Source organism: Leishmania major, chromosome 22 (assembly GCF_000002725.2).
Source record: "Leishmania major strain Friedlin complete genome, chromosome 22".
In the NCBI taxonomy this organism is placed as follows: domain Eukaryota; phylum Euglenozoa; class Kinetoplastea; order Trypanosomatida; family Trypanosomatidae; genus Leishmania; species Leishmania major.
Window position 1 is genome coordinate 284,123 of NC_007263.2, and position 13,987 is coordinate 298,109.

At 57.5% G+C, this 13,987-nt stretch overlaps 1 protein-coding gene across 1 annotated transcript; it reads right to left on the reverse strand.

Annotated features, from left to right (window-relative positions):
• Positions 1-9,003: 9,003 nt before the first annotated feature.
• On the reverse strand, positions 9,004-10,776 carry LMJF_22_0740 (conserved hypothetical protein; the record flags this gene model as incomplete). The annotated part of the gene is made up of 1 exon (XM_001683173.1): positions 9,004-10,776. One exon carries the CDS (start codon positions 10,774-10,776, stop codon positions 9,004-9,006), a length of 1,773 nt encoding a protein of 590 aa, XP_001683225.1.
• Positions 10,777-13,987: the final 3,211 nt, after the last annotated feature.

A 13,987-nucleotide genomic window follows, 5' to 3' on the forward strand; every position in this document is an offset into this window, starting at 1 on the left:
CGCTGTGATCAGTGGAGCAATCCCTGAAAACGCAGTTCGAGGACAAGAAAAATGCAAAAAACAACGAAAAATGCGGTACAGAAGAAGAAAGTCTCGCCCTCGCCAGCTGTGTGCTCGTCGTTCACTGAAGTCCCTTGTCAAGTCACCTCAGCTTCCAAGACCAGTGAAAGCAGCGGAAGAAGACGCGGTACTTGTGAGAGAGGGGGGTGAAGGAGAGATAGCAAGACGATGGCAACACGCGCAGACACACAAACACACCGAAGAAGAAAAAAAAGGTCCGGGCAGAAAGAGATGTTGTATCGATGATCTTCCTGCAGTGTCGACGCTGGTTGGCTGTAATGTTACTGTTGTAGGGGAGAGGGCTCTGTGCTGATGATATCTCTGGTTTGGTGGGCGGTATCTTTTTGGGAGGGTATCTCACGTGCTTTTCGATTTTTGCTGCTCCAGACGCAGGCAAGATGCAGCGCACACACGCACGCAGGAAAGCACGAGGGTGATGATGTCGAGATGATGAACGGCACCAGAACCGAAAAGAACGATCCAAAATTGTATGTGTGTGAGGGGGAGGAAAGAAAGTATGCCGAGTATGGCAGGAGAAGGAGCAGGAGTGGTGCAGCGTGCAAGCCTATCCATGGAGCGAACATATGCGCGGGGGTGGGGGGAGAGAGAGAATGCACAGACAGGAAGCGTTTTCGCAGCGTACACAGTGGACCGGCGGCCGCCTCTTCTGAAATGGGCTACAAGACTCTCTGCAGCGCCTCCGCTTTCACCGCCAGATACACACACAGAGGACCTGCAATAGGGCATGGCCGTGCCCTGCACAAGCATGCCCCTAAAAACATACGCACACACACACACACAAATAAACGAGCGCTGCCTCGCTTCGAAGGGCCGTCGACACCCTTTTCCTTTCCAGGCAGCATCGGTACTTCCTCTCCTTCTTCACGCCTGTTGCAGGCACACGCGTGTTTTTGTTTTTGTTTTTTTTGGCGACTGGGGCATTTGCCCCACTCTTTTTCGCCTTGATTTCCTCGCTAGGGAGGCAGCAGCTGCAAACCCTTTCGAGGGACCTCACTGTCAGCCGTCCTCATCCACTCGCCCGCAGACACCGACAAGAACAGCGCTCCACTGAGACACAACAGCACCCACCTCACAGGGGCACACAAGGGACAAATCAGAGAAGAGCGGAGGAAGTCAGCAAGGGCCAACGTCGTCCCTCAACGTGCACATAGCCCACCACGAACAAGTCAACACACCAACGCACATAGACAGCCACAGCGCACCCGCTCCCCCCCCCTGCGGCACCACGGCTTCATCCCGGCCGTCTCGGACGAGCCGCCTGCCGTCGAATCGGGCCACGCGCGTAGCGGCCTCCTCATGCCCTTCCTCGCCCCTTCCCCGGGTGCGCGCGGCGCCATCGGCGCCACACGGAGACGCGGGTGGGCTGCACGCCTTCACCCACGCGGCCACCATTCGGGCTCCCGATCGAGGGCGCAAGCCGCGGCGGCCGCCGTGCGGGCAGCAGGGGGCAGTCCGGGCGCACGCAGCACGGGCCCGAGGAGGAAGTCGGCCACCTTCCGGTCAGCGCCCTCAGTCGCCTCAAGCAGCCGCATTCCATCATCTGCTCCCCGCAGGCTCGTCACGTTCGCGCCTGGGGGACTCGGCGGTGCAGCTCGGGACGCCCTCGCCACGCTTCCGGCATCTGCGCCTCATCAGCCCACCCGGGCACATCGACGGCGCGCCGCATGCTTCGCGCACGCACCTTGCGGCCCACGGGCATGGTCCGCTTCGCGCCGTTCCCGTCCACCGCTCTTGCACCTCCCGCCTCTCCATGCACCGTCTGCGTGCGGCACGCGACGTGCCGGCTGTGCATGACAGCGCCCGCGCACCGCGCTCGCAGTTCTACGCTGCGGGGGCCTGCCTCAGCGCGGTGTCGTGGCCGGGGGAGGGGCCCGCCGGCGAGCATGTGCCGACGCACAAAGAACTCACAGCACGTAGCTCCGACGGAGCACAGGGGGCAGCGGTAGACACCCGGCGGGGGAAGCCCATGCAGCGCGAGCGGGATGTGCGTGGCCAGGTCACTGCGTGCAAGATCATAGCGCGAAACCAGGTGTGCCTCACGAGCCCAGCAGCCTTGTTCTCCGCGTGTGGGGGGCGGCGGCCGCCAAGTGCCTCTTGCCGCTGTGCCCGTCAGTGCATTCGTAGCATGACCCATCGCCGCCGCTCCTGGCCCCATGCCTGCCTGTGCCGCACCATCCGCCCACAGCCCGCCAGCCAGTGATGCGTTGAAGCGCACGCGGCCGCCGCGCATGAGCAGGGGGGAGGGTGTGCGTGCGGTGCTCCGAAGGGGGCCGATGCCTACATGCCCGAGTTGATGCTGGCGAAGCGCTATGACGGCACCGTGATCCGGCGCGCGCAACCCCCGGCGCCGAATACGCAAGGTAACCTCCTTGCGTGAGCGGGGCGATCGACGAAACGAAGGAGGTAAAAAAAAAGTGGACCACAGAAAGAGGATTGATCGTGCGTCAGGGCGGCAAGGCGAAGGGCGTGTGGGTGTGTAATCCCCTTAGGCGAGTACGGGAATCCTGCATACATGGACCACAGAAAGAAACGCTTGCAGCCAACATAGTTTCTTGCGCAAGCTCTTTCTCTCTCTCTCTGTCGCGCGGGAGTGCAATCAGCGGTGCTCCCATGCCGTCCAAGCGCAAGAATATCAGTTGGGCGGCTAAACGAGTAAACACGATGAGAGAGACGCTCCGTTGTTGTCTGCACCGCTTCTCTCGTGTCACGTCGCCGTGGCCGACATGGCTTATAGGTAACCTTGCCTGCTGCGTGGCGGTGCAGGATAGGATGCATAGTACGAGAAGAAACGAGAGCGCCGCACACCGCCCGGGCAGATAAAAGGCAACGACGCATACACAAGGTATGGAAGCGCAGACGACAAGCGAGGCAGCGCGCAGATCGAAGAAGAGGTGGGAAGGGGAGGAAGCAGGGACGATGTGGAATGGGAAGAACGAAAGAAGTATGAGAGGGAGAACGCTCACGCATACGCACCCCAGCGAATCCACGGGGAAAAGACGGACGCCAAATAAAGAGGGACGCCACAGTACTTGCGCGCACACACACACGTGCGCACGGACTCTGCAACGCGAAAGGGAGTGCATCAGTCCCAGTTCCGGTGAATCGAGGGGTTAGCAGCAGAGCGAAAAAGGGAGGAGTGGCAAAAACGTACACTGCTCTTTCCCTTGCTCAGCTGAGTTATGGTGAGGAGCGCGGGAGGGTGCATCCCGCTTCCCCGCTCCGCCGTTTCACCGCACGTTGTGTGTTTTTTCTTCTTGTCCTTTCATATACTCGTGCTGTTAGTGATAGCTTCGCTTCCTTTACTTCTTTTTCGTCATCTTTCCTGCAGAGAGTCATCAAGGAGGAGCGGAGGGACGAGGGAACAGCACAAATTCCCTGTCCTGATCAACGCATCCAATCCGCCATGCAACATGAACTCAGGCCCCACACCACCCGGCCTGTCGCAGGCCGCCTCGCGTGGCGCCAAGCAGCCGTAAACACGCGTTGCAGCAGTGCCCTCAGTCATCCGAGCACGGCCTCAGCCTCCAACTCTACCCGCTCCCCCGGCCCGCCTCGCCGGTCGCCACCTCGTGCGTCCCTCGGGGTGGCGCAGGCTCCTCACCAGCAGGCAGTGGAGGGGTCGGGTGGGATACACGCTCGAGTCACGCGGACACTCTGCCCCATCACATCAATGACGGAAACGCGTTCACCGTCGCAGGTAGCGCCGACGCAACGCCACCCACGACCTGGCCGCCCACATCAGCGGCGATAGATCGCTCTGGCTTCTCCAAGTCCTCGGTGCCTGACCCTGTCGCCACCGGAAGTGGTTCTGCAGGTGGCAGCGACAGGGGTAGGGGGTGCACTGCTTGGTTTCCTCGCAGAGTGGGGTTACTGGACTCTGAGATGCCACACACGGAGATGTTCCCCTCCCACACCACGCCATTACTGACGTCAAGATCGAGAGGAAAACAAGGGCAGCCCCCAGCAGACAAGACTGAACGTCGCCAAGCTCAGAGAGAGAGAAAAAAAAAGAAAAAAAGGGAAGGAGGAGGAGGAGAGAGGGGGGGGGGACAAGCCAAAACACGTGAAAGACGATGACGTGTGTGTGTGTGTGTGTTTGTGTGTTAGAGGAAAGCGACGGGGGAAGGGGAATGGGGGAAAAACGGACCCGAAAGTACTAAAAAAAAATCCTAATAATATAATAATAGGAAAAACAACAAAAGTTTGGGGAGGGGAGTGGTGACACGCAAAGAAGGAGGAGGGAAGGACATCAATATAGACAGAGAAAAATTGATAGATATGGCGATCACCTTCGCCGTCATGACAAGCGCCGTGTTTCATACCTTTTCAACATGAAAGACGTCGATCAACATCAAATACAAAAAAAAGGAAAGGAAAAACGGATCTCAATACAAAGATGCGCACCGTGACGTTGTGTGGAGCAGCAGCATCCAGCGACAGGGAGGCAGGGGGGAGGAAGGGAAATAGACAAGAAGGCCGAAGAAAAGGGAAGGAAGAAGGAAGGAGGAGGAAAGGGGGGGGGAGAGGGTGTGGGAACGAGAAGGGGGGGGGAAGGAAGGAAGGACGGAAGGACGGAAAGAAAGGGCGGGGGGACTTGAACAAAAAGAATGGGAAACGTAAAAAGAGATATAGATACAGCGGAACAAACAAAAACAAAAAAAAAAGGCGCCAGTGGTGGAAACCCCAACTCACGAGAACCACAACAGAACGACAACACAGTAAACGGAGACGCAAACGAAGAGAACGGGGAAAAGGGAGGGAACGAGGCGAAACAACGGGAGGGGAGAGGGGCGATGTCCATCACCGCGGCAGCCAACTACACGCAAGGCACTCGCCAAAGAAAGAGAAAAAGAGAGATACAGACAGAGAGTGAGACACGGTGGTTTGACCTTCTTATTATTCGGGTAATAGAAAGCTGCATGCACAAAGTATTGCGCCTTACCCGTGTTTTCTATTATTGCCACGCGCCATCAGCTACAGAGAAACCTTCGCGCATGGGCACACGCGCAAAAACATTCCGCGATGCCAATACGCAGAGATGTGCTAGCAGAGAGCAACTCTCCCCGTCATCCACAACAGCAGAGACAGAAAAACAAAGAAACGAAAAATATTCAACGACAGAACCATGTGCGAATAGGATGAGAGAAGTCTGAGCATGAACACAAGAACACAAAAAAAGGAAAGGGGTGGTGGTGGTGGTGGTGGTGGTGGTGGAGTCGTCTGCACAACAAAAAACCTACAGAGCGAAAAAAAGGGTGGAAAAAGAACCCGGCGCCTTGAAAACGTATCCGCCTCAACAACCACAACGACAACCAACTCACGCGCACCAGCGGAACAAATCCAAAAAAAGCACTCGCGTAAGGGTATATATAGAGAGAGAGATAGATAGATATAGATAGATAGATACTGCGCTTCCGCCTCGCACGTATCCTTCTCAACTGCAGCTGCTTTTTTCCCGTTTGTCAGACATTGCCATCCGGATTTCCTTCACGACATATATCTTGGTGGGTGGGTAGGTGGGTGTAATGTGCCGATTAACCTGAGAGCATGCACGCCTTCCTGTGTCTTGCGTGCCGTACCGCTCATTTCTCTTTTGCTTTTTTTCAGCATCATCGTGGCGATGTGTTGCGCGCACTTTCGCCCTCTCTCCGTGACAGCGTAAAAATTCCGTCACGCCTTGCATGCGCATCCTCGTTCTTCCTTTTCGGCTTTCGGCACCCCTTCACCCGATCACCGGCATCAATTTATATGCAGCTGCAAGGACAAAACACGGAAAACAGCAACGCTCGAAAACGGGGGCGCTCCCAAGCAAAAAAAAAACGTACGAGAACAAAACACCATAACATACAAAAAAAAAATCGCATCATTCTCTTCTTACACCAGTCCACACCCCTGCCACAAACAAGTCAACACACCAACGCGCATAGACAGCCACAGCGCACCCGCTCCCCCCCCCTGCGGCACCACGGCTTCATCCCGGCCGTCTCGGACGAGCCGCCTGCCGTCGAATCGGGCCACGCGCGTAGCGGCCTCCTCATGCCCTTCCTCGCCCCTTCCCCGGGTGCGCGCGGCGCCATCGGCGCCACACGGAGACGCGGGTGGGCTGCACGCCTTCACCCACGCGGCCACCATTCGGGCTCCCGATCGAGGGCGCAAGCCGCGGCGGCCGCCGTGCGGGCAGCAGGGGGCAGTCCGGGCGCACGCAGCACGGGCCCGAGGAGGAAGTCGGCCACCTTCCGGTCAGCGCCCTCATTCGCCTCAAGCAGCCGCATTCCATCATCTGCTCCGCGCAGGCTCGTCACGTTCGCGCCTGGGGGACTCGGCGGTGCAGCTCGGGACGCCCTCGCCACGCTTCCGGCATCTGCGCCTCATCAGCCCACCCGGGCACATCGACGGCGCGCCGCATGCTTCGCGCACGCACCTTGCGGCCCACGGGCATGGTCCGCTTCGCGCCGTTCCCGTCCACCGCTCTTGCACCTCCCGCCTCTCCATGCACCGTCTGCGTGCGGCACGCGACGTGCCGGCTGTGCATGACAGCGCCCGCGCACCGCGCTCGCAGTTCTGCGCTGCGGGGGCCTGCCTCAGCGCGGTGTCGTGGCCGGGGGAGGGGCCCGCCGGCGAGCATGTGCCGACGCACAAAGAACTCACAGCACGTAGCTCCGACGGAGCACAGGGGGCAGCGGTAGACACCCGGCGGGGGAAGCCCATGCAGCGCGAGCGGGATGTGCGTGGCCAGGTCACTGCGTGCAAGATCATAGCGCGAAACCAGGTGTGCCTCACGAGCCCAGCAGCCTTGTTCTCCGCGTGTGGGGGGCGGCGGCCGCCAAGTGCCTCTTGCCGCTGTGCCCGTCAGTGCATTCGTAGCATGACCCATCGCCGCCGCTCCTGGCCCCATGCCTGCCTGTGCCGCACCATCCGCCCACAGCCCACCAGCCAGTGATGCGTTGAAGCGCACGCGGCCGCCGCGCATGAGCAGGGGGGAGGGTGTGCGTGCGGTGCTCCAAAGGGGGCCGATGCCTACATGCCCGAGTTGATGCTGGCGAAGCGCTATGACGGCACCGTGATCCGGCGCGCGCAACCCCCGGCGCCGAATACGCAAGGTAACCTCCTTGCGTGAGCGGGGGTAGTTGCCGTGGGCTGCGATGTCGCGCACCACAGAGCGTGCACTCCGCTTCACGAAGTGCTGGCCTGTCCAGTGCTGAGCCTTCCATAGGACGGATCGGAGCGCGGCATTTCGGACGCCTCTGTCGGTGGGGGATATATGAGGAGTGTGGTGCCATCAGCGAAGAAGGCGCCGTGTAGTTCGGGTTGTGGGACGCGGTCCATACTCAGCGGATTCACCGCCAGGACGGAGAAAAGGGAGCGTCCGGGAGAAAGAAAATCGTTGGAAGGAGAAAACGAATTGAGGAAACAAACGAAGTCGTCTCGTGCGGCGGGGTAGGGAGAAAGGAGGAGGAGGCTGAGCGGAAGAGAGGGGGGCGGGGAGAGGGTGGGTGCAAGGGGCCGCCACACCCACGCACACGTACACGCACGTGCACACAGACAAAAAGGACGATGGAAAACAAAAAGCAAGCGAAGGGGTAGCAAACGTATGTCTCTATCTATATATTTCTCTCGATATCTGTGCATATATATATATACAGATATAGAGAGAGAAATATATAGATCGCTAGATAGATGATGTGTGTGTGTGTACGCTCCGTTCGTGACGCGTGCCATGGTAAAGACGGGGTTTCAGCTTGTGTGTGTGTGTGTGTGTGTGTGTGAATGTAGGGGGGAGTGGACGGGCGAGGGTCTACCTGTGAGAGAAGAGAGAGAGTGACACACAAAAAGGAGGGCAAGTAGCCGAGGAAAAGAGGGGCTATATATATAGAGAGAGAGAATTTATAATAAATAATAAAACTATGTATATATAGAGAGAGAGAGAGATGCCATGATCACCCAGTCGGAAAGGGTTGGGAGAGAAGGCGGGAAAGGAAAAACGAGAGAACGAAGAGGTGTAACGAGCGAACCAAGTAGGGGAAAGAGGGGAACGAGGAAGGAAACACACCCGAAGAAGGAACAAAAAAAAAAGTAAAACGCGAGCACAAGCCCGAACAAAAAAAAAAGGAAAGAGGAGAACAACCACAGAAGGAAAAAAAAAGCGGGAAGGTGGGAGGGGGCGAGGGCGCGTGTGTGTGTCTGTCTGTCTGTCTGTCTGTCTGTGTGTGTGTTGAGAGAGAGAGAGAGTACGGGAGAGGCAGACATGATAAAAAAGGGAAAGAAAACATCAAAAAAAAATGCGCAAACGAAGCAAGACAGAGGACATGGAGAGGAACGCGGGGGCGCGGCAGCGGAGGGCGTACGCGATGCACGGGAACTCTATACCGGCACCGAAGACCACGCACACCCAGCGCTGAGGCCGCAGAACGCAAGAAAAGAGGTCTTCTCTGCCCGCATTGCGTGGGGAAGTGAGAGGTGTGAGACTACAAGGAGGGGCGCGGGCACATGTTTGCTCATTCTAATGCGTGGCACGTCAGAGTCTTTGCGCGACAGCCGCTGCTGTCACACGCTGTCCGTGAGAGTGGCGCTGAAGGCGTTGATCTTCGTTCCTCTCCTCCCTTGTGTTGTTGACGTGCACGCACAGTTTCCTTCCCCCCCCCCTCACACACACACACACGCACCTCCTTTTTTTCCTGCTGCTTCTCACCTCCTTGATCGCCTCTCCTTCTTCCTAAACAAGCGAAAAGAAAACACAAAAACAAAAGTGAGTGAGTGAGTCGTTTTGGTCATGTACAGGAAACAACCAAAAGAAAACGAGAGGAAAAGGCAAGGAGCCAGGCAACGAGGGGGCAACAAACAAGGACGTGTGTGGAAAGGGTCATCAGCTACTCATTTATCGGCCCCCCACCTCCCCTCTTCGGGAAGCAGAGCTTCGTAGCGTCACGCCGCGCGCGCGATCGGGAGCGCGTAGAAACCGGTTGGGTGGCACCTGAGGCCGTCGCACTTGCCGGAGCACCCGTATGGAGCTTCTGTCTTGGGCCATGAGGCCAGGTACGGGTTGTGATGCCAGCGTGTGGAGTTCGACGAGGCCTGCATCTGCGTCACCGACCGCGAAAAACTGTTGTGGCTTGACGACATCCCCATCGACCCCTCCGCCGGCGGCGAGCTCGTCTTATCCGAACTGTTCGATGTGCCAAGCGCCGCCCCGTACGTCAGTGCCGATGTGGAGCTGGTCGCGGGGAGGCTGAGGGACACGCGAACACGGTTGCCTTTCGTTGGCGAAAGGCCATACGGGGCTGCCGAGGGCGAGGAGTTATTCTGTTGACTGCTGCCGGGGAAGCTGCCGGTGCTCGCGTTCATCATTTGGGGCATAACTCCACTCTCAATCTGTAGCGGCCGCTGCGGCAGCGACGTCGTCCCAACGGCGCCGATACGGTAGCCACAGCTCTTTGACAGGTAGGGCACCGCAGAGGCGGTGCCAGCGCCCTCGATGCCGTTGCTGACGTCCTCACGCTGCGGCACCAGCAGCCGGCCACTCTCAGAGGCACCAGCGCTGCCCATCAAGTACGGCCTCGACGAGCCGCGAGCACTGCCGGTGCTCCCGTCCGCCGGAACCATCACGGACGGATCCTGGTGGTACGACATGCTTTGCGACGGCTGCAGGGAGGAGGCCAACCCGACCTTCACCATAGTCGCAATGCCAGCGGGGTCTGCCGCCAAAGCGCCACCGTTGCCGAGGGGCAGCTGCTGCTGCTGCTGGAGGCTGATGGAAGTGAAGACGGATTGGCGAACGGGGGCGCCCGGTGTGTTCAAAGCGGCGGAGCTGCTGTGGTAGTGGGAACTCTTCAACCGGCGATCAGAAGGCATAGAAGAGGTCTCCGTGCCGTTCGTGAGACCCGCGGTGGTGGTGCTTGCCTCAAACGACCCGGGAGCGGCGCAGTTGGCGTTGCCGTTGACGCCGCCCGTAGCCGGGGATGCCGTGAGCTGCGGGTCGGCCGTCGTGAGGTCCTTGCAAAGGTGCAGGAACTTGCACTCCTCGGCGTACCGGCACCGTCCCATCGCGTGCAGGCGGCACACCGTCGCCGCCGACGCGTCCGCAACAATCTTCTCCTCAGGGAACCCTGTGACCTGGTTCAGTAGGCTGATGCGCGCCGTGGACGGGGTAAGCAAGACGCGCTGCTCCTCCAGTAGGCGACGCAGCCCGACCGTGTAGCTCACGCGGTCCAGTGGCGCGTAGCTCCCCTCAAAGAAGGAGCAGCCCGGCACGTATAGCACAACGTCGTTCGCACCAACGGTCGACTCGGCAGCGGCAGCAGCATCGGCGCTGTTTTGCTCGCTGTTTCCATGGTGGTGAGAGTGGGGGTGGCCCAGCGAGACGGACTCGCGCAGCAGGGCATTCTCTAAGACGCCGATGTGGTCCTTATCTCCGTGAGTGGGGCAGCAGCAGGGAAGGCTATCCACCTGAGAGCGAAGTCGTTGCACTGCCTCCCAGTCGGCGTGCAGCTGGTAGCATCCCTGGCCTTTGCGGCACCGACCAGAAAGAAAGAGCTGGCAGAGCGAGGGAAGCGTGCCACGCTGTTGGGCGCGGGTTTCGAAGATGTACTGCGTCGGGATGAGAAGCTTGCGCGTCACCGGGTCCACCACCGTCATGCAGAGCTCGCCATCAGCGTTGTAGGAGATGTGGCGACCCTTGGCGGGAGCTGTGCGTGGCATTTCTGAGTTGTGGCGGGGAAGCACGGACGACTACGAGTGTTGGCAAATCTGTACGAAGTGGGCGAAGAGACAAAGAAGGGTGTTTTGCGCAGGTCACATACAAAATGATGGTCAGTCCAGTAATGTCTTGAGTGACGACCGCGTGGAGGGTGTTGGGTGGGGAGAGGGGGGATGGGGAAGAGCCTGGTGCTCAAGTATTGCGGGTGTTGTGAAGGATGTTGCTTTCTCTTCTTTTTGTTTTTGCGTTCGTGCAACACCACTGCCACCACTGGAGCGTTCTGGAGCCACGATGAAAGAGAGAGAGAGGAGTGAGGAGTGAGGAGCTCGGTAAAGGAAGCTAACAATAAAACCGAAATCAAGCAAGAGCTAAGCGAGCACACGGAAAGAGTCTGCGAGCGGGTGGGTGGAGGGGCTGTACGGATTTTCCGTAGGTGCAGGCTGTGAACTTGAGGGAGGAGGGGGGAGCAAAGAGATACAGAAAAGAAAGTCCAGAGGAACAGCTCAAACACAAATCTGAAGAAGGGTGAAGAGGCGTGACAGCGTGGCGATGCTGATTCTCTTTTCTCTCCGTAGTTTTGTGGCGGTCAGTAATATGGGAAAGGAGGCAGTTGGACGTTGTGTGGGGGGAGGGGGGTAGAACAGGGAGTGGAATAGTGTGTGTGAGAGAGAGAGAGAGAGCGACAAGAAGTCGTGAAATAAAGGCGAGAGCGAGCCGGGGAGGACCACACAGAACGAACCATGCAAAACAGAGAACAATCCTCGGTGTTTTCTTTTGGTTGGGGAGGGGGAGGGGGGCGTTCTTTGTGTGTTTTCCTCTGGCTCTTTGGTTGGGTTTGGCTGTTGTTTTTGTTTTGCTTTTTTGATGACCCTGAGATGCTTTGGTGTGCGTAACCGCGTGTGTGTCGTGTGCGATTTGAGGAAAGAAGGGAAGGTGGGAACGAAGGAAAACGAAAAAAAAGGGGGCGGTGGTAGGTGACGCAGAGCTACTGGAGGAACAACAGAATGAGAGAGAGAGGAGGAGAGAGAGAGAGAGAGGAAAGGAGGGAGGCGGCAAAGTTATGATTCGACCACTCCAATACGGAGGGGTGAAAAAGGTGAACAAAAGGTGGTGAAGCGGGCCACGTACGCGACCCGAGCGCGCCCGTGTGCGCACACATGCATATACTCCATGTACTCGGTGCAACCCTCGTCTCCAGGAGGTAACCTACCCCACTCCTGCCCACCTCTGATCGCTGTGGTGGGTACGAACACACGTTTCCTTCTGTATGCCGCAATTGCGCGGGTGTTGTTGCGCCTGTGCGTATGTGTGTGCGTATGTGTGTGTGTGTGTGTGTGTGTGTGTTTCTTCTTGCGCTTATTCACATACCTCAATGCGGTCGCTATCACGACACCATGCACCGAAAAAAAAAAAATAACCCGAACGAGAAAGTAAGCGGTAGTGCCTCACGCATACGTACACACAAACAGAAAGAGACACACACAGGCAGGAAGATGAACAGACATGACTGCATGCCCGGCGCGCAGACATAGACATACACACCCGTTACAGGTGGTACGAAGAGAAGAGGCAGTAAGGTGAAGCCCGAAGAAGAACGCACGCACACACACACACACACACACACACACAACACTCACTTGCATGTCTGAATGTGCGCATCGGTCACAACGGACAGCAGGAGCACACAGAAAAGAAAAAAAGGGTGAAACAAAAAAGAAGCAAGTACAAAGAAGCGAACGCCACAAGAAGTGAATACAGCGAGGCAGGTGTGCTGTGCGTGTGTGCGTGTGCGTGTGCGTGCAGATGAGCTCGAAGGAGCACATAGAGCATCGCTACATGTTCACAGCACACACACACACATACATACACACACACACACGGAGAGAAAGGAAAAAAACAAAACAAAAAAAAAACGAAAAACAAAAAAAAGAGCGTAGCGCACACGAGAGGTATGCGTGCACCAGCAGCAGTCCAATTGAGGGAGCCATGCACACAAACCTATGCGCCCACGTATACAAGCGCTTTGCTTCTGCTCGCCACCGCACAACTGAGAGCACAAGGAAACAGCATGACATGGACGCCACGTGTACAACTGCAGCGCGCGCGAAGAGCAAGAACACACACAAAAAAAAAAAGAAAATGGTGACGGAAGTACGAGGAGACGACAAAAAGAGGATACAAAACAATCCTTTTGTCGATGGAGGCGGAAAGAGTGGAAAAGAGGGAGAGAGCCTCCGTGAGCCGGAACGAAAGTCCGCACGGCTTTCGAGGAAGAAGGGCGGGTGTGGTGGGGAAGATGCCCCACTCCATCCCTCGCAGACAAGCGAACGGGAGAACATGAGCAGCAATACACACGAGCAGCGACAAAAAGGGTGCGAAAACAAAGCGGGTAAACGGCAAAAGAAGCATTCCCCACTTCGGACTTGCGCCATGTCCGCCTACGAGCGTGCTGGTTCCTTCTGTTCGTTCGCCTCCCTCTCTCCCTCCCCCCTCTCCACAACCACCCCACCTGCGCCGCCTTCGGGTATAAGAGGAAGGCGAGCGAAGGAGAGGGAAGTGAAAGTCCACCACCACCCTCGCCTTTGATTTTCATCAGCTCAGGGGTCCTCCCCACCCCCATCTCACAGCACATGAAGACCAGCAGGAGACAAGCGCGAGCAAGAGAGGCGAATGCTTCTTTTCTACACAGGAAAATGAGAACGACAACACACACACAGAGAGAGGGGAAGGGGGAGGAAAGAGCGTGCATCGAGCATCAAGACGGCTCCATTAAGCACGTCACGACAACGAAGAAAACCAATCGGTGAGAAGGGGAGGTGTGGAGAGGCAGGGAAGAGGAAGAGATACTGCAACAAGCACAAGCCGAAAAAAAAAAAACGAAGGCACAGGGAAAGGCTGTGGTGATACACAAGAAGTGGGGCATAAAAACAGCGCACGGGCGACAAGAAGGAACACAAAAAGGGAATAGGGAAGATGGACACACGCAGACACACACACACAAGGAGAGAATGACACAGACGCACGCACATGAACAGCCTCTGGATAGACACGCATAACAGCTAACCTACGCACAGAGAGAGAGAGACACAGGCAGCCGTGGTCAGTTGTTTCCCCTTCCGGAACAAGGGAAGGAGGGAACGCTTCCACACACCCTGGCTTACCCTTCACTTCGTCCGACTTCATTCACCCGCCTGGTCGTACTTTCCTTGTCCT